This window comes from Pocillopora verrucosa, chromosome 8 (assembly GCF_036669915.1).
Source record: "Pocillopora verrucosa isolate sample1 chromosome 8, ASM3666991v2, whole genome shotgun sequence".
Lineage (NCBI taxonomy): Eukaryota > Metazoa > Cnidaria > Anthozoa > Scleractinia > Pocilloporidae > Pocillopora > Pocillopora verrucosa.
The window spans coordinates 23,025,244-23,043,522 of record NC_089319.1 but is presented as its reverse complement, the minus strand read 5'-3'; the positions used below and the strand labels follow the sequence as shown (position 1 = coordinate 23,043,522).

Below are 18,279 nucleotides of genomic sequence, written 5' to 3'. Positions count from 1 at the left end.
TTACCAAACGAGAGGTTCAAATCGGTATAGATAGAAATATAAATGTTCAGTTACCATTAACTGTTTTCTTAACAGTGAGGCTCTCGTATCACCGAAAAAAAACTGCCATTCCAAAATGAATGCAACGAAACAACGTGCTTTATTGTCTTGAAGGAAATGTTTACAAACGTCTGTTTTATATTTCCATCCAAAAACAATAGTTTAAGAATAAAAAAATTAAAAACAATTATGAGGCGCTAAGCTATGAAGTCTAGAGTTGAAAATTTTCATTGGTTATACAACTGTGCCAATTATATCCGAAAGTATTGATGTTAATATTAAATTCAAAAGAGATTTTCACACTCGTCTAACTACATCCATTCCCATCGTCTAATATAAGCAGTAAAAACATGTACATCGCGAACAGATTCAAAGAAACTTTATGCGCGACTAAAAGAAATGAAAAATGTGCTTTAAACTTTTAGAAGCAGTTTGTGAAGCTGCTGTTTCTCGGCAAGTTGTTGCCTAAGGTGACCTCAAGACTTTATTGCTTTCCAAAGTATAGGGCTGAAAGGTAGGCAGCCAGCAAAGCAATGACCTTAGGTGCAAAGAACTCAACTCCAGAGGTGGGAGTTGTATCGTTGGGACCTCCAGATGTTGCGATCGTGGTTGGTCCTGTCGTGGGAAATATCGGCATATTACACCTCTCCTCATTACAGCAATTTGTTGAACAAGACATAATAGTTCCATTGCCTTTCGATATAATCTCACTGCATACTGTCGCATTGTATTCAGAACAGGTCTTGTTAACAGTCTGAGGAAAGAAACGAAATGAAGCGTTTTAACACACAAGATCTAATAGTTGAAAAGCCCTTTGATCTGCTATGCTCTGTCTTTCAACATTTACAATTGCGTAACTTTCTTAGCGTTGACGCCTTGCATGTATATTTTTGTTTCTTGTTTTAAATAATAATTTTCCTTATAAGATATCTTTACGACGTAATTTTAACACGTTTAGATATCAATCTCCCGGCTGTTTATATCTTAAAGTTATTCAGTTATGTATGTAGGCAAACCTTTAAAAATGAAAAAGCAACAATATTCACGAGTAGAATGTAACGGGTGGAAATAGGTTGATCAATGGAAGAAGCTGAAGAGCTCGATTTAAAAATAGCACAACAATTCATATAACACATTTATTGTACTTACAACACATCCCACGATATAAACCATAACACCGTTCACCGTGACCTTAATCACTGCGCAATACGTTGTGCCATTACTGCAGGATTCATTCATGTAAGCACTTCCCTCCATGCATTGTAGACTTGGAGTGTTATAGGGCTCCGTGGCATTGCAGCTGTAACACATAAACCCAAATGCTAAAAGAAGAAAAAAATATCGGTTATAATTCAGTTGAGGACTATCAATTGATTGCAAAACTGATTTGGATCGATTTTCTAAGCCTTTAAATTCCTTTCTTTTCAAAGTAAGGTCATTTTATCAAGGTCTTCTCATGCGCAAAAGAAGATCAATTAATAAGTATTTGACAGTCTCACTGAAACTCTTTAATCACTTTAAATGATAAGACCTGTCGGCTCTTCTCTCAATTTTGATAAATTATCCTAGAAAACAGGTATGAAAAACTTATGAGTAAATTAGGTTGGCATCGAGTATATCGACTTTAAATTTCGGTAATTCGTCACTGTCTACATTTCAGAAACTTTCAGTCTTTTCAACAAAAAAAATTTTTCCTCCGACATGGCGAGGGTTGCTTGGCGTTGCGTCTTATTTATCGTCGATAACCTTAAGGACGATGGTTCTCGACCAACGAGCGCACGCGAATTTTGAGAGCTATGTCAGTGGGTGTAAATGAGGGAAACAGACCAGAACCAAGGAACAAAAGCATAAAGCAGTCATTAAACACAGCATTCGAATTCCTATTGAAAAATCCACGCCAATATCACGACGGTAAGTTACCGTGAGAAATGATATTTCTTAATTAAAAATAGACCGAATACAATCTTGGTATAAGTTCATTGTGCCACAACTCTCCGAAAACAATCGCTAGCTCAGAGTTTTAAGGTTTGTTTGGACTTTCATCCATTAAAAATATCGCGTGAGTGGAACCAACCAGGCTTGCCCACAGAAAGGTGCGAGTAACTACTTGTGCCCACGAGCGGTTTTAAAACTGATCATCGAAGGGTAACGAGAAAATAGCCGACGGAAACAGTCGAGAAATTTCTGTATAACACACGCCTAAATGCATTAAAGAGCTGTTCGAACTCAGAAATAATAAATACAACCTGAGAGGAACTGAAATCTTAAAGCTGCCGAAGACCAACACATAGACTTAAGGCTAAGTATATTACACCGGAATTATCATCTTCTGTGTGATACCTGAAAACTAGCTTGCGACTGTTTCCCACTATAGGTTTGTGTATATTCATGTCAGCATGTTATGCTGTTATGTTATGTAAAAACGCCGCAGACTCATGGAATAAATTTCTTTAAGAGAGTTATTCATACAAGCGAAACACACCCGCGTGGTCTGTGCCAAATGCTCTGTTTTGCAGAGAGTAGTAAATGAATCTATGTCAAGGTGTGCATTAGTAGTTAACGAACGAGAGCTGGAGATAACCTATTCCGATCGGTTCATTCGCACGAAATCATTCGTTCAAACGACAGACTTCTAGCCATGAATTTGGTGATGTCCGCTACTCAGTGATTGCAATTCAACGCCGAATTTCAAAGTTTCCCAGACGAAAAGTTCTGAGTAGAGTAAGGAACTAAATATCAATGCCTTCTTTGCCGTAGAAGCAAAGTTATCATAAAACCAAGCCGAGCAGAAGTTTCAAGTGTGACGCAGCCTCTATATATGACTGAGATTCAAACGGCTAAACTTTCGTTTTGTGTTGAGGAATCGTCAGAAATTCTTGAGTAAAAGGACTAGAGAAGGAAAAATAAGAAAATATGGAGGTATTTCAATCGGAAAGACACAAAGAAGGAAAGTAAACTTTGAACTGATCCAACATTCCAAATTGCGCCCCTATTTTGCAATTTTGCGCTCAAGGAACCGCTCGGGCTTTTTCATCAAAAATGCTCAATGTTTAAAAGGTGAAAGTAAAAATGAACTTAAATGTAAAACCTTGAGATTACTTACCACCAGGCAACGCGAAAATGGCGAGGGTACTAACGACAAATATGATCTTGTTCATCATGGTTGAGATCTTGAGTTAATGGTTCAAACTGACTCGAGGCAGCGCCTAGTTGAGGGACTGATTTTAGTTGAAGGCAGCGCCAGCTTATGCTAATATACTTGTGTTATATTCATGAGTGAGCTACGCCTTTTTTTTCTAAATAAGGCATTAGCCCGCAGCAGGTTTTGGAGGGAGAGCGAATATAATTGAAGCTCTGCAAATAATTGACAGCAGCTGGAACCTTCTCTGCATGACAAATTGCTACCTGAATAGAAAAATAGCCGTGTGCTCGATTGAATATTCAATGTTTTATCATAAAAGGTTTTGTCGTTTTCGTAATGTTAGCTAGGCCCAAAGGCCACATTTTGCATATAACTGCACGCTAGCTGTCCTTCGCTTTCCTTAAATTAAATACTATGGATGCATCTTAATTGTTTGTCAATAATACCTCGGTATCGATATGGTTGTGCCCATTTTAAACGACTGAGGACAGGTCGGTGCTTGTTATAATTCTTGCATCGTTATCCGCTGCTTCTTCGCAGCAAGACTCCCATGTGAAGAAGGCAGTTTCATTTCCAATGATGAATATTTCATGGTAATCATTTCAATTACAGTTGAACCCCGTCAACTTAAATTACCATGGGAACGTAAAACAGTGCAAGATAACGGAGAGTTCGTGTTGGTGGATAGCAAATATCTCAAGTTAGGGAAGATCATTTAGTTCACATTCAAAGAAAGTTCGAATGAATCTGCGAAGTTCACTGTGTAAATGAAAACAGGTGAATTTTTAGAGTTTGGGTTACAACACAACTCTATCGAATGCAAATATGAACAGTATCTGCATATCAGCATCTGTATAGAGAACTTTGAACCTCTCATGTGAAGATGACTGTTAGGTGAAATTAAAAGTGCAAAATATCAGCAAATAAAGTGAAGGGGGTACTCTGCTAACCACTAATCGGGTCCAATAAAACGTTGAGCATTCTAACGCCCGTAGCCACGGAAGCCAAAATATGTCGTGTTTATTCATACAGGCTGAAATGTTGTTAATACAAAGAATGGGTACCACTCTACATTGAAAATACAAATAGTAAAATTTATTTGCGCTTTCACTTTCGAATTCGTTCTAAATGGAGGGTCCAGTTGTTAAAGAGAGATTAATGATCAGTTTGTTTGAAAACGCCAAGGCTTAAATAAAGCCCTGTGAATTCACTAATTCGTTCTAATCCTTGATTCAACATGGATTAGATCTCATATTCGCAACGAGTGCAAATATTTTCAAAATGTTGAAGCAGTGGCATAAAAAAGAGAGGCAAAGCTAATTTCTTGTCGTTACGTTTGAATATGGAAGCTCTATGGATTCTCTCTGATACCGTTAAGTTCTTCTTTTGCTAACTTCGGCTTCAATACTACGTACACCAAGATTAAATTGAAGAGTAAGCTTTTACTTTAACCAGCTCATATAAAGTTGATGTTCTAACAAAAAGATAATTAACTCAACGGCACTTCACTTTCAGGAAATTCTTAATTCTTCAGATCTCAGTATTAAAATATTCCTACCTGTAATTAGAGCCGTACTGTCTGTTAAAAGTTTCTCATAATTTCAGCTAAGAATTCGATGCTAAATCAACTAGTAGTTTTTAACTTTATACATCACCTTCTTCTTTTCGCATGCAGGTTTTACAGCGTGTTCACATTGCAAGGAGAAATTATCTATTTGTCTCAATGAAAATGTGATATATAACTGACAGTTAATAGCAAACCATTTATATTGGTTGCATAATTATTCAAGTTCAAGCACGCGCGTTGATTGAAACGGCAAATAAGATTCAGAGAATTTGAGATAAAAATCCTCGAAATTTATAACCAGCGTAAATGTGTTTGCTAACACATCTTGACGAGAGGTTATGAAAATACTGTTCACGGAAAGAACAATGCTCCCCCGATGATTCATTCCATGTGGTTGAATTTTTCAGTTTCAGCTCACTTGTGTTACTTAAGGAGTACATTTACACAACAATGAGTGAGAGCACCTCAACTGAAACGCATCGGTAGAAGCTATTGGAGCTCCCTCGTGCAAGAAATTACCGGTATTCTAAATCATATCTTTTTTTTAAGAAAATAGCCTCTGGGCACTATGCTCCACCTACAACGTTTCAGTTCAAAGGTACCTCTCAAAGTTCATTGACACACGTGAATTCACATTTTACATCGAAGAAAATGGACCTTGCCTGCATATTCCAAAACATACGAGTCACATTTGATTTTATTAACACAAAAGCCCCTATAATGAATTGTACACACTTAGAGAAGGTATCATACGTGAGCAAACGTGATTATCCAGCCTAAGCGATCCGTATAAAACGGAAATAGATTGATATGAAAAAAAAGAAACGTGGGTGATGCAATAATGATGGCCCGAGTGAAAGCTTGTTGTTATTTTGCATCTGGATGCTTTCCGTGTTCCAAATTTTTTTGCCTTTGTTTCAAAGTTATTTTTATGGATGACGGTAACCAAAGAAAAAAAAAGAAACTTCAAATCAGGAATGACTATTACTTTAACTGCAGTGTGGTTACAACGGTGCTGCTCGTAATATAAGTTTGTGGTACGGACTGTCAAGAGTTATTTTTGACGAGAAATATACCACTGACTAACAATCTATCAACTTCTTAAAGTTTACCACGTGCATAGCAGATGAACTTTGGACTTGGGCAAGTGAATGAAAATTACATAACTATTCCATGCCTTCTATATTTGGAGTCGAGTGCGTGTTGGTTCTTTTACAGCACCTCACTCTCCAGAAATGTTTCCCGAAATGTTATGTGTCTTCGGAGTGTCTTCAGGTAATCCTGTCTTCTAACTATTTCACATCGAACTGCGGTGACGTGCGCTTCAAAGCTCACAGTTCTGATATGCTTGAGAGTGACCCATAATTCAAATAGCAGAGCTTAATAATATTATCACATATTGCTTATTTCTTAACGATATTTGCGAGTACTAATTTACACAATTTTTGTGATTTCAAAACTTTGTGGAATTTGATACACGCGAAGAAAAGAGTGTGCAAAGTTCATACACGCGAAATGTAATACTATACTGCAAGAGATTATAATCTATTGAATATTGTTTAACAGAACAATTATGGTAATTTTAAAAAAAGTTCCGGCCGAGTGAAATCCGCGTGTTTTGAAATTGTTGGATCCAAACCCCTCTCGCTCGAACCTAGGGTGCTTGCTCAAGGGGCGACTTCGAACCATCATATCATCGAGCTGGAGAGGTACTTGTCGAAAACGAGTTTACCGTGTGAAGGTGAGAGTGATCTTCGTAGTAACAAATATATGACTTTCAAATATTCACAGTCGCTCAGTTAATTAACTGCGTGTCTATTTACTCCTGAAGTTATTCAAAAAAACGTTAACTTCTTAATTCTATCGCCAAAACCTTTTATAAACCTGGGCGAGGGAACAAACTAGATAAAGAGCACGTGGAAGTTAACATCAACAATTTCCAGATCAAGATTTCGTGTATTTTATATTATTATCTTTGTTAGATGCTGTCCAATAAAAACTTCCAAAAGATTGTTCAGTCTTTCAGAGTCGTGAAATGCTTTAGTTTTGCGTTGGCACGAATGTTGAGTTCTGAAATAATAGTAAAATAATCGACCTAATTTACTTGAACACATTTGTTCCTTATTCATCCCCACGCGGGTTGCGGATTTGTGGATGTGTTACTCTGAGTATGCTCCTTCCCCTGACTGATACAACCGTAGCGCTTCAATGGCGAAGAAGCAAAATGATGGCCACAAACTGGAATTCGGTTTCGCATCGGACCAACTTTTGCAGTAGAAGACTGTCACAGGTACATATAATGCTACGCAGGCAAGGTGTACATTTATTAAAGAGATCAACTAATGATTTTTTTTTTGTTTTCATTTTCTAATTCATTCGATTAAACACCTGTGACAGCTTGAGTTCCAATATATGCTTGTATTTTAAGAAACAATTTTATTCAATATTTCTACTAAATTCGTATGTCCTTAAAATTAATATTGAGGTATGGAATTCGAAGAGCCTCAGCCGATGTCGGCCGAACCAAAGCACTAATTTTTCTGTTGTTTAAAAGCTATCAAACGGCAATTTCCGAAGTAATTAAATCCAAATGAAAAGCCAGTATTTTTTGGAGATTAACAAGAAGCATTCAGTACCCTTACCTGGCATTGGCAACTCGATGCAGAAGAGCAAATAAATTATTCAATGTCACATTGAAATGAAGCGCCGAAACAATATCGTTGATATCAATGCTTTCTCATGCTACAAAATGTGCACAACACTGACCTACCAAATAAATGCCAAATTGTTTATTCACTTGGTACATAGCTTAGTCGCTGTTTCTAAAATTGCCACTAATGTTAAGATAATATAATAATTGAATAATGTTAAATTCTTGCATTACTCTTGGATAAATTTAGAGTGTTTTTTTTAGTTAAAATTTTCACAAAATTAAGAGCTCAGTCATCAGATCATAGCTCTATATTAATAACAATTAAACAAAAGAAATAATGAACATATAACCAAAATCTAAATCTGTGTATTTGCATGCATGAACATAATAATAATATTTCCTTTTTAATCATTCTTTGGTTCTGCCGAAGAAAGCCGAAAAATACACCTGAACTATGTTATGTATGTATGTTTTTAGTCATCTTTGTTTGTGATCTGAATACATCAACCATTTATGGTATAAGCCTATGATAATTCCTAAGTAATGAATAATATTAATGATATAGATGTTGATAATTACAACTTTTTTAAATTCTGATGGTAATAGTAATAGAGACAGCAATAATAATAATAATATTAATAATAATATGGAGAATACCTAGATATCAATATTTATTTGACATTCTAATACTGATGATTACAATAGTAACACTTCGATTCTGCATTAATTTGGAAAAAACACACCAAATACTCAATAATAATTATAATTATGAAAATATTAGTTATTTAGAATATATAAATACAATAATTATAATGAGATGACAATAATGATGATGATAATGCCAGTGATTATAATAGTGCCTGTGGTATTTTTTCTGATGGCAAGGGTTTTCAAACTGGCTTTCGATTCAAGGAGCTGTTAATAGATACAGTCACTACTTTATTTCAATATAAAATTTTAGTTGTATGTGTGTTGTAAAGAGTACTTTTATTTAACGAAATCATAAATTTCCACCGGTTACAAGCGAACTTAATGAATGGTCGGCCGAATAAATATCCCGAAAAATAAAATGAACTTAAACAACCAGGAGGTCGATGTATTTAGCGATAATGCCCAGGAAAGAAGTACTTCTTATCGGATAACATTTATATCCATAGCAAAGGATCATCTTTTTTTGGAAATCATGGAGACTTCTATTTCTAAAGGATCAAATTTCAAAAGAATCCTATTTGTTTCAAAGGGATCAAGTATCGTTTCGATTTCTGAATTCCTAAAGTAATTTACCATAATTGTATTTCGAGAGGAAGTTTTTTCGTTTCGAAGGTGTCCTATTTTGTTCCCAGTGGATCTCATTTTGTTTCAAAGTTATTAAAATATTTTTAAATGTCCAAAAGTAGTACTTCGATGTCTAGAAGATGTTATTTTGTTTCGGAAAGGATCCTATTTTGTTTCGAATGGATCTCATTTGGTTTCATGGTAAAAATGTTTTTTTTGATTTTGCCACACTTGTCGCGCCACAATGGCCCTGGTAAACTGAGATACCCGAACAACAATGGCTGGTTTAAATACTTGTGCCAGCTTATGCTACATATGCCATTGTGGCTGCCGACTCTTTGTCTTCTTCACCATACCGAACAATGCTCTGCATGCGGTAGGCTGTTTTTGAAAAGAATGAAAACTTTAGACTGCTTTGATTGCAAAAATTGTGGTAAGAAATCTATTTTAAAAAATTTCAGAAGAAGTTGAATTCGCCAGAGTGCTGCTCACTCGTTTATCATCAAAATTCTTTTAAATTCGATTCATCATAGAAATCGATTTTTGAATCGAGATGCACCGGACCGCATTTAGAGAGACTGGCTCATTGGGTCTACTCACCCCCGACCATCTATCTTAAGTTTATCACTAAGTGCGACAGGTGTTATTACAAAGTATGACAGCATAGTTTACCACTTGCTATTAGAAAGAGCGACAGCTCTTCTGTTACACAGTGCGACAGCTTTTTTATTTTTCAATAAAAAGTGCAGCATCAGCATCTACTTTGGATTATAATTATGTTTCGCTGCAATTACAGCCAAAAGATGTTTATGTGAACATGTTGCATAGGAAGTTGGATTTCCAAAAGACCTCTTCCACAGCTTTTATTATCATTATCATTACTACTATAAATATCGGCGATTGGTCCCTTAATCAAAGCCAGAAAATGAAGTTCAGCTCAGTCTCACACCAGCTTTTATCACAGAAGAAATCTATAGAATTTTGACCCGACCTGTAGAGTTTTCCAATGCTGAATTGAGTATAATTTACTCTGTGGTACACTCAAACACCGATATTCGAAGACTGATTTAGTAAATGCTTCACAGGACCAAGAAATTCATACCCGAAAAGTTTATAGTCATCTCGATATAACTCTGCAAGCCTTACTACGTCTTCATGGGGAACTTGGGAATAATAATGTTCCATATCACGTGAGCCAGTGGCGTTGTGTATCGGCGGGAAATTTACATAGTCGTCAATTCCCGCCATTTTTAACACAAGGGTGGCGTCTTCTGCCAAGGTCTCTAAATTACCGATGACATCGTAATCAATGAAACAAGGATGGCACAGGTCTTTAAATTGCCGCCAGTGTGGGTTGCGTGGTATGTCTGCGGAGTAATACCGGATGAACTCAGGAAAACTCACATTGTTATCTTTATCAAATGAAGGCTTCCGCGAAAACACCTTCATATCCTGCCCATACTCGACAGAATTCTCAGAACGAAGGCTATTTACGATCATTTTTCGAATATTTTTACTAAAGTCACGATTCTTCCCGATGAACTTGTCTTTGTAAGCAGAAAGGATCCGATGCAGTGGCTCCCGAACAAACATAAACTTGAAATAGTTCTTAAGTCGATGTGACTGTCCTTCCTCACTGTATTCTCCAAGGCGACGCCATAACCTTGCTTGGTGAACATATATTCCTTGTTTGAGTCCCTGAAGATCTGCCAACACCCTTTTCCACGTTGTGGAAGCCACTTTCGGAATGGAACAGAAAATGATTTTATGTGTATCTTCCACGATCACAAATCTAAGTTCTTGATCGGTTAGTCTTCTGTTGGATGAATGTTTCTGGCAGTAATTTTTTATTGATCGTTTTCTAGCTTCCTGAGTTTCGCGAAGCGTTCGTGATATTGATTTCCACCCATCAAACGTTTCCTGCAATGGGATAAACTAACCTACATTAATTTTGTTGCTTGGCTTGCTTGTGTATCATATTTTATTATAATATTACGAAATGGGTTCGTTCCTCTTGACCGGAGCAACCCACTTAACCAGAGCAACCCATGGCTAAAAACTAATTTAAGATGTGAACATCAAATGTTTCAAAGACGAAATCTTTGTTCTTGCACATCCATTTTAAAGATGAACCTACCTTTAGTCCCCTAGAAACTGATACTATCCGTGGTATTATGACTGGAGATAAAAAAAGAGAGAGAATTTGTCATTAGTTACTGTAGTTGTACACGTCTTAAGTTGTTTAGTTCCCAAAGGAATTTATTAATATATGACAGAATTGATACTTTGAATGATGCGAACAGTGAATTGTTGAACATCAGCAGTTATGAATATATTGTCTTCATTGCTCAGTGGACACTTGGTCCGCAGCAAATAAGGATCAAGTTTTTATAAGGTAACCTTTATACAAGATTATTCATAGTTCGTAATTGTCTCTCCTTTTTAATTTTGAGTTTTGAAAGAAGATCTCAATGAAGTTGACGGTTAGCTGTAAAACGGCAAAAAAAAATTTGCCTTAAGGAGTAAAAATGGCCAACATTTTAACCGTTAGTAGGAAGAGCCTTCACCCCATTGAGAACCTCTTGAAAGCCGAGTAAAAGAGGTTCCTCTTTTATGTGGTCACTGCGGGGAGTTTGTATCTACTTTTAAGAGTATAGCATCGTTTGCTGTAAAGGAAATGTGTGCTTTGAGAGGTCGGAGTGTTAAAAGAAAAAACAGGAGATGAAAGGAATAAAATTCAAATTGATTCACTCCTTTAGAACACGCTCAGATTTACCACGAGGTGGCGACTACTTACCCCCGATTGTATCTTCATATAGATGTCAGTAGTTACCCTCAGGCTTGTTATTAGCATTTTCCCAACAACAGTAAACCATATGTTTTCTTGATTAGCAAAAGAGAAAAACTTGAACTTAGACGTTCTTTATTGAGTCTTTGGGTCAACAGAGTTGGGATATCGGCTAAAAATTGGGTTCCAACCTTTTTTAAAGAAGCCATAATGTAGTAATGATTTCAAGTACACGAAGACTGTTTAAGATTAGCAAAGGTATTTCTTACCAAATTGTCCACCTCTTTGATCGAAGATCGTCACAGAACTCCAGTAAAATAGTAAAGTTAGAGTAGATACGAGGAGAAAGACAAAGACTGATTTCCACTTCATCATAGAAATCACTGAAACAAAAGCTCAAAAGTGGTTTTTCTGTAAGTTTAAACTCAAGATCCTAATGAAGAAACTTGTCTCAGGCAGATGATTTTGATTTGCATCATCGGAGTTTTCGGAGAAATACTGCCAAAGGGAAAAGGCCGTCTTGTTGCTAGGTAACTGACACAATTAACACAACCTACAAATTAAAAGGCACCATCTTCCTTGAAAACAAAACGTATTGGTCAATATCTCATTAACAGCTGTTGACGCACCTCATTTATTCCGTAAAACCAACCGCCCACGTGGGGTTCATAAATTGTTTTCGCCATAATCTGCTAAAGCTATTAACACATAAAGTTACATACATTGTTATCAGTTAAGATTAGCTTTACCAGAATATGCATGAACTGTATGCTCACAGAGGTTGTGCTAGTTGTGACATGGTTTGGCGTCATTTGATTGCACACTTAGATAAAAGTAGTTGGACAAATGAAAAAAAAAAGAGGGGAAAGCCACAAAATTTTAATTCAGTTATTGTTTAAGAGTCTCTTGGAAAAAATTGCCTTAAAACATCTCTGATTTTGTGGGAATTTGCTCAACAGCTGAGTTATCTGGGAGACGGTTTAGAATAGGAAGCGCTTTAACCACTCACAGTTTGCTGGTTGGACATTGCAAAAACATGGCAGTATAATTTATATATAATTTCCAAAAAGTGTTTTTTAAAAACTACTCGTTAACCCCTGCGGTTAGGCATCATGCAGCTGTAAATGTAAACCCCCATTCCCCCTCCTCACTCAAGCTCAAACATGTGGGCCTTTTTTGGAGATTAAGTGACTAACTAACAGCTTTATTTGGCCCAAGCAGGTCGATGATGGACGCGTTTTGGCAAGCCTGGGTATATGGTATAACCTGTCTATACAATTAAGTTGGCATGTGGTGTATCGATAGGATTCGTTTATACGAAGGCAATTTAGAACTCAAGATGGTGCCCCTTGTTCCCAAAAGGATCTGTTGGTAGTTTGATGTGCACGTGTGAGATGGCGGGAATACATGTGACAATTTTTTTTTCCTTTCTATTATTGCTGACAGAGCGCCTGCATTAGTTCCTGGCATTCAACATAATTTTAAACACAGGAGTCGATAAAAGATTTAAAACTGTTTGGTACTAGGCCACATTTAATTCAAGTTTTTTTTTTCTGTTAGCAATGCGAGAATCGAAAGAATTAATCCCGTTTCTCTTTATCCACTAGTAAGCATTAACGTTTGAACTAAGTGTATATATATTTATCTAGAGGATTTATCATGGCCAGACTTATGTTTCAAATTTTTTTATCTTATACGTAAAAAGAAAAACCTGAAACAAAATTGAAAAAATATTAGTTATAAACTTGAAAAAAGAAAAATACTGCAGATGTAACTCAATAATCTTGACAATGAGACAATTACCCCCAAAAATGCAGATTTACTCGTCCAGGGTGCAAATCTAATTGTAATAAGTGCGAGTGCATTTTTCAGTTGCTCCTCGTGCAATTTAGAGCTATGAAAATGTTTTCTTTTTTTATCCTAATGTTTTTAAAATTTAAAAGATACAATATGAGGCCTTCGTTAAACAATATATTCATCCACCATCCAATGAACGAGTTAATCAATCGATCGATCGATCGATCAATCAATAAATCAATAGACCAATCGATCTATTAATCAATCAATCAATCAGTTAATTAGTCAAACAATCAATCAAATAATCAATCAATCAGTCAATTTTAGGATATGAAACGAAAAACAAAAAAAAAATTGCAATCGAAATGAACTTAACAAATACCCATAATTGTCCCTAAGTAGTCATCACATGCAAGACATGGAGGAAAACTTACCAGACCTCAAAATTCGTTTATATGATGACAAAGTTGTGAGTCATACCTTTAATTTCTAATGAACTGTCCCTTACAGAAATTCATTGTCAGCAAGATTGTAATATATTCGAAAACAGACGAATTTCAGCGCTAAATAGTGATGCACCAATTGCGCTTTGAAACTATGCAGCAACAATTACACATTAAAATGATCAAACGATGGTTCGGAGAGGCAGTTAGGCTGATTGAAAAAGACTTTCCATGAGGTAGACAAGAAATACGAGAAGAAACCCAAATCGGGACGATCGTGCTTGGTCTGTGCCGCCTGTAGGTGTAATTGTGGCCTTAGTTGTGGATGGGGCAACGGTGGGGTGAGTATTACATGCTTCCGTGTCACAGCATTCCACGCTGCAGGATTTGATCTCCGCTAATTGCCCTGCCCTTGCTTTTGCGTCTGCACAAACGTATTTTTGAGTTAATGAGCAGTTCACAACCGAGGCACTGGAGGAATTCACCTGAACAAAAGAACAGTAGTTATTGCAACACAACCCCTGGAGAAAGGCAAGTGACTGCTTGTAGAGGTTCGTTAAGGAAAGAAACTTCGAGATTTACAGTCATAAAATGCAACCATCCCATAACGTCAAATTTATATTCTTTTGTTTTTTTTGGCGACAGCTATCTGATAACAGGTTCCTCAAATTACAAATTATCACTTTGATTTACCTTAACACCACAGCCAAAAACAAAGGTCTTGAATGTTTTCCCCAAGGCGAGTGCTTCAATTTGGGCTGTATAGCATGCATCATATGTCCGGTTTTCCCATAGCTGGGTCAGATTCTCTGGTGGAGGCTGAACATCACAGTCTACTTCTACCTGTTCGGACGCTTTGTCGCAGACTTTAAAAGTCTTCTCATCTGGTATGCATAACTTGCATGTTATCCCTCGGACTGAAAGAGGAGTTGAAACCGTGATGGTTAGGATATAGTCAGGATGTTCCAGTGAAGGGAAAGGCAAGGGTCTAAATCTAAAGAATGTGAAATGCATACCGGTACGCATTGCCCACAAATCCTGCACGCTCAAAGCCCTATCCCACACCCCCAAGGAGCGCAAAAGCACTAGAGACAAATGCCCCATCTCTAACACCGGATTGTGTTCACGACGAAATGCAGTATATCAGCTCACGTGTTGCAGCTGCGATCAACGATATACACACGACACGCTTCATCTACGACCGCGTAAAAAAACATCTAAATAATGAAAACTCGTCTATGAAAAAATACATCTATTTCTGCCAGAACAAAGACTATAAAGGCATTGATGTCAAGATTATTATGAGCGAAAACGACCCCGTTAATCTACGCCTTTATGAAGCGTTTACATTAGAAAGTGCAAGCTTACATTCAATTCCCGGGAGGAATGTTGTGAATTCGCAGACCTTCTATTGTAGTATTTTATTTTAAAGACCATTCTTTTAGTACTTTTAGAGGTCCTTTGTCTGGAGACAGTCTATCATTGGAGCCTTGTGTTCCATTCACAGTTTGTTTCTCTAGCTTTCATACAGAAGTCACATCTTTTACACATTTCACCCTCCACTTTGTTTGCAGATATATAGCGCGCCCGGAACATTTTCCTATCCCTGATGATGCCGTTGATCGGCGAAAGCTTGGATTTTAGATTTTACTTTTTAAACAACAGTTTAAGGCCTCATTAGAACAGTTTTACAAAGTGAAAAGTGTCGCCAAAAAGGTAGATTCGTCCTTCGTAGAAAATGTTTCAAAATACTGAAGATAGGAATGCTTCGGAAGCTTCACACATATCTAGCAAAGTAATAACTAATTTTTCCCTGCTTTAGAGAAATTTCGATTCAGTATAATTTTTTGAGAAACATGATACAGTTTTTCTTATACAGCACCAAAATTTTCAACATGTATACAGTTGTGGATATCAAATGAATGATAAAAGAAAAATATGCGAATTGGTTTTGAGAATCTTGACCGTGTTTTATTCTTAGCAAGCGTTAATTTATTATTAAAACATAGATGTTGAACATCACAAATCTCGCCACGAGAACAACGTTGGGCGGCTAGGGAATTTAAAATATTTGTACACATGCGATGCAAAGGATTTCGTTTAAGAAAGTAACGATAAAAGTGAAAGTAAAGGGTTGAACTTCAAGTTTATCATGAGTGAGAATTCAAATCAAATTTCAGGGCGCTCGAGAAACTTAGAAGGTGCTCCAATCTATAGCGGTTATTTTTGTAAGTTGTGGAACCGTCGACGAATAAATAAATAAATAATTTTCTTGCGGTAGTTTCGGAGATATTGATAAAAATAATTGAATTTAGTTTTAACCGTGTCTTTTTCTGAATTTATGATGTTTCTTTACGTTTCGCTAACAGGTGCATAATCACGCAAGTGTATGACTGAAATGGTGTGATCAGCGTGGCGTGAAATTATTGATTTTTGATTGGTGGAGTTTGTGTGGCATGACAACATGTGCCGTAGATGTTGAAGTTTATCACAATTTCCTTTTTTGGTGATGAACATGATCTCTTGTACGATTTTACCAAAATTGTTTCAATTTTTTATCACTATCAAATTGAAACTTGCCTTGGAATAGGATAGTCTTTATCCCGACAAAAAAGCTTTTTTCAAGAGAAAGAACAATTTCTGCGAATGTAGAATGCGACGTATAGTATAATATAAAGCAGTAGCTGTACGAGGGTCGCAATATTGTATAGCTTACGAATAAATGTTTTTCGAAGGACACATTTCGTTATTTTGATTGAAAACAACAGCCTCCCTGAAAAAAAAAAACTATGCTTTCTACGGAGGAATTCGCAGAATTCGTATCCCGTTTACTCCACAGCGTCATCTATTAGACTATGAACGTATCCGTTAGTACAGAGACGATTTCCAATTTTCATGATATTTTCGCACTGTAGCCGCCGATTCAAATAACCATTCGAAGAAAGAAAAATAGATAGGCCTAATTTCAATCGTCAGCTTAAGTAATGATACTTTTCTTGTAGAGTTTAGGAGGAGTCTAGTGTTGAAGTGCACAAAGGCCTAATACAGCGTAAACGTGTAAATAACATTGGATGAACTCACCTCCTGGCAAAGAGCACAAAATCAAAGCCCCCACAAAGGCGATGGAGTAATTCATGCTGATGATTTAGTAAGGAGACCTTGAAACAGAGATTATGGCAAGCTTTCTTCGCCTAAAAGTGTTGTAATCCACCCTGTAGGTTGTAATGAGCTGAAATATTCAAAATCGAAATAATCTTATGAATAAACAAATTCTTATTGCCCGGATGCACGGTGAATGGCTATGATTCGCTACTCTAAATTTTACTAATGGAGAGAAAAAGAAACATTAATCACGCTGACTGATTAAGAACAAGGGAAACTTTATTAAAAACACCGGTCTTGATGATATTTCACTCAAAATTATTCCCTACCTTACCTTGACTTTCACAAAAGAAGTCAAAGCTTTGGTAAAAAAGGAAAAGGTTGCTCTTAGAGTGCTATTACACAAATCACATAAACGCAAGTACATTTCGTGACTTATGCCCCTAAATATAAGTGATGTTTTCAAACTTTTCAAAACATCACCAGGACGAGAGAGGGGAGGGGGGTAGAGAGGGGATTCCAGCCTCTTCAAACGTAACTCTCGAGGGTCATAGAGCGAGAGTTTCCCTTGCGTGTTTAAACTGAAAATATCAAAAAAGGTTTGATTCTGCCGGGAAAGCTGTGAGAAATTTGAATGAGGGTACGGTGCTTGGCTTAAAGCAGTCATGAGAGGGTCCCCACTAACCCTTCCCTGTTCAAAACGCTGTTTTACCTTATATGTTTGTTGCTGTTTCACGTCAGTGAACACAATATGCTAATATGAATAAGACTTGTCTTGGCTTGACAAAATTTCATGTTTGAGGTTATAAAAAATCAAAGTGCTCTGTGAGCAAACTCGTGAATTGACATATGATTTTTTAGATTATGTTTAATGTTATCTGGTTTAGGGAATTTTGTGGTTGATTGTCATATCAAGAGTACGAGCAGTAGTTCAGTGTTCGCTAATGTAGCAAAGAAACAAAGTAACGTTGGGATAAGAAGGCATTACAGTTGAAATGATCATGCTATTACATTTGACAAGGGTGGATGATGTCATGTGTTTTAAACGTCTATCATTTTTGTTTCTTGTTCAAAAGAAAAGGTTGAAAGTAAATGTGGGTGAAAAGTGAAATTTACTGTCTTTCATTGTAAATATTAGAAAATCAAGGCAATATTGTCTTAATGAAAACATTAACGATTCCCTCTTTATCAAATGAGACAAACGGGAACGAGTTTTGAGTGATATAACTAAGCCAAGCCTGCCACCGTCATTTTGGATCTCCGCCTGGGTAGATTTAAGTCACGTGCTAGGCAACGTATAATCAATAACAAGATAGAATTTCATTTCAGGCCTATTTATCAATTTTGTGGTGTGTAACTTTCGCATTTTAGTACGTTGTATGTATGTTGAATCTTCAAATTGTCTTGAAACTTAAAAGAAAATTGTTCTTTAAAAATTCACTGAAAATCGGTAGCTAAAATTGTTTGTTTAGG

The 18,279-nt window shown here is 36.5% G+C and overlaps 3 protein-coding genes across 3 annotated transcripts; all 3 read right to left on the bottom strand.

Moving 5' to 3' along the window:
* Positions 1-116: 116 nt before the first annotated feature.
* Positions 117-3,304, bottom strand: LOC131792517 (uncharacterized). Its single transcript, XM_059109905.2, has 3 exons — positions 3,143-3,304; positions 1,189-1,361; positions 117-793 (listed from the first exon to the last, which is right to left on the bottom strand). Exons 1-3 carry the CDS (start codon positions 3,198-3,200, stop codon positions 524-526), a joined length of 501 nt encoding a protein of 166 aa, XP_058965888.2. The 5' UTR covers positions 3,201-3,304; the 3' UTR covers positions 117-523.
* Positions 3,305-8,454: 5,150 nt separating this feature from the next.
* LOC131792524 (carbohydrate sulfotransferase 11-like) lies at positions 8,455-12,829 on the bottom strand. The gene is made up of 3 exons (XM_059109913.2): positions 11,734-12,829; positions 10,814-10,854; positions 8,455-10,596 (listed from the first exon to the last, which is right to left on the bottom strand). The coding sequence occupies exons 1-3, from the start codon at positions 11,837-11,839 to the stop codon at positions 9,718-9,720; spliced, it is 1,026 nt and encodes a 341-aa protein (XP_058965896.2). The 5' UTR covers positions 11,840-12,829; the 3' UTR covers positions 8,455-9,717.
* Positions 12,830-12,979: 150 nt separating this feature from the next.
* LOC131792498 (uncharacterized) lies at positions 12,980-16,933 on the bottom strand. The gene is made up of 3 exons (XM_059109880.2): positions 16,786-16,933; positions 14,398-14,621; positions 12,980-14,189 (listed from the first exon to the last, which is right to left on the bottom strand). Exons 1-3 carry the CDS (start codon positions 16,838-16,840, stop codon positions 13,911-13,913), a joined length of 558 nt encoding a protein of 185 aa, XP_058965863.2. The 5' UTR covers positions 16,841-16,933; the 3' UTR covers positions 12,980-13,910.
* Positions 16,934-18,279: the final 1,346 nt, after the last annotated feature.

Excerpts from the sequence above, each read along its gene's own strand:
- LOC131792524 (XM_059109913.2), bottom strand. The coding sequence starts at position 11,839 with ATGATGAAGTGGAAATCAGTCTTTGTCTTTCTCCTCGTATCTACTCTA. Across the intron at positions 10,855-11,733 it reads TCAAAGAGGTGGACAATTTG|TCATAATACCACGGATAGTA; the intron begins GTAAGAAATACC and ends TTTTATCTCCAG. Across the intron at positions 10,597-10,813 it reads CAGTTTCTAGGGGACTAAAG|GAAACGTTTGATGGGTGGAA; the intron begins GTAGGTTCATCT and ends ATCCCATTGCAG.
- LOC131792517 (XM_059109905.2), bottom strand. The coding sequence starts at position 3,200 with ATGATGAACAAGATCATATTTGTCGTTAGTACCCTCGCCATTTTCGCG. Across the intron at positions 1,362-3,142 it reads CATTTTCGCGTTGCCTGGTG|CATTTGGGTTTATGTGTTAC; the intron begins GTAAGTAATCTC and ends TTCTTCTTTTAG. Across the intron at positions 794-1,188 it reads TTTATATCGTGGGATGTGTT|ACTGTTAACAAGACCTGTTC; the intron begins GTAAGTACAATA and ends TTCTTTCCTCAG.
- LOC131792498 (XM_059109880.2), bottom strand. The coding sequence starts at position 16,840 with ATGAATTACTCCATCGCCTTTGTGGGGGCTTTGATTTTGTGCTCTTTG. Across the intron at positions 14,622-16,785 it reads TTTGTGCTCTTTGCCAGGAG|TCCGAGGGATAACATGCAAG; the intron begins GTGAGTTCATCC and ends CTCCTCTTTCAG. Across the intron at positions 14,190-14,397 it reads TTTTTGGCTGTGGTGTTAAG|GTGAATTCCTCCAGTGCCTC; the intron begins GTAAATCAAAGT and ends TCTTTTGTTCAG.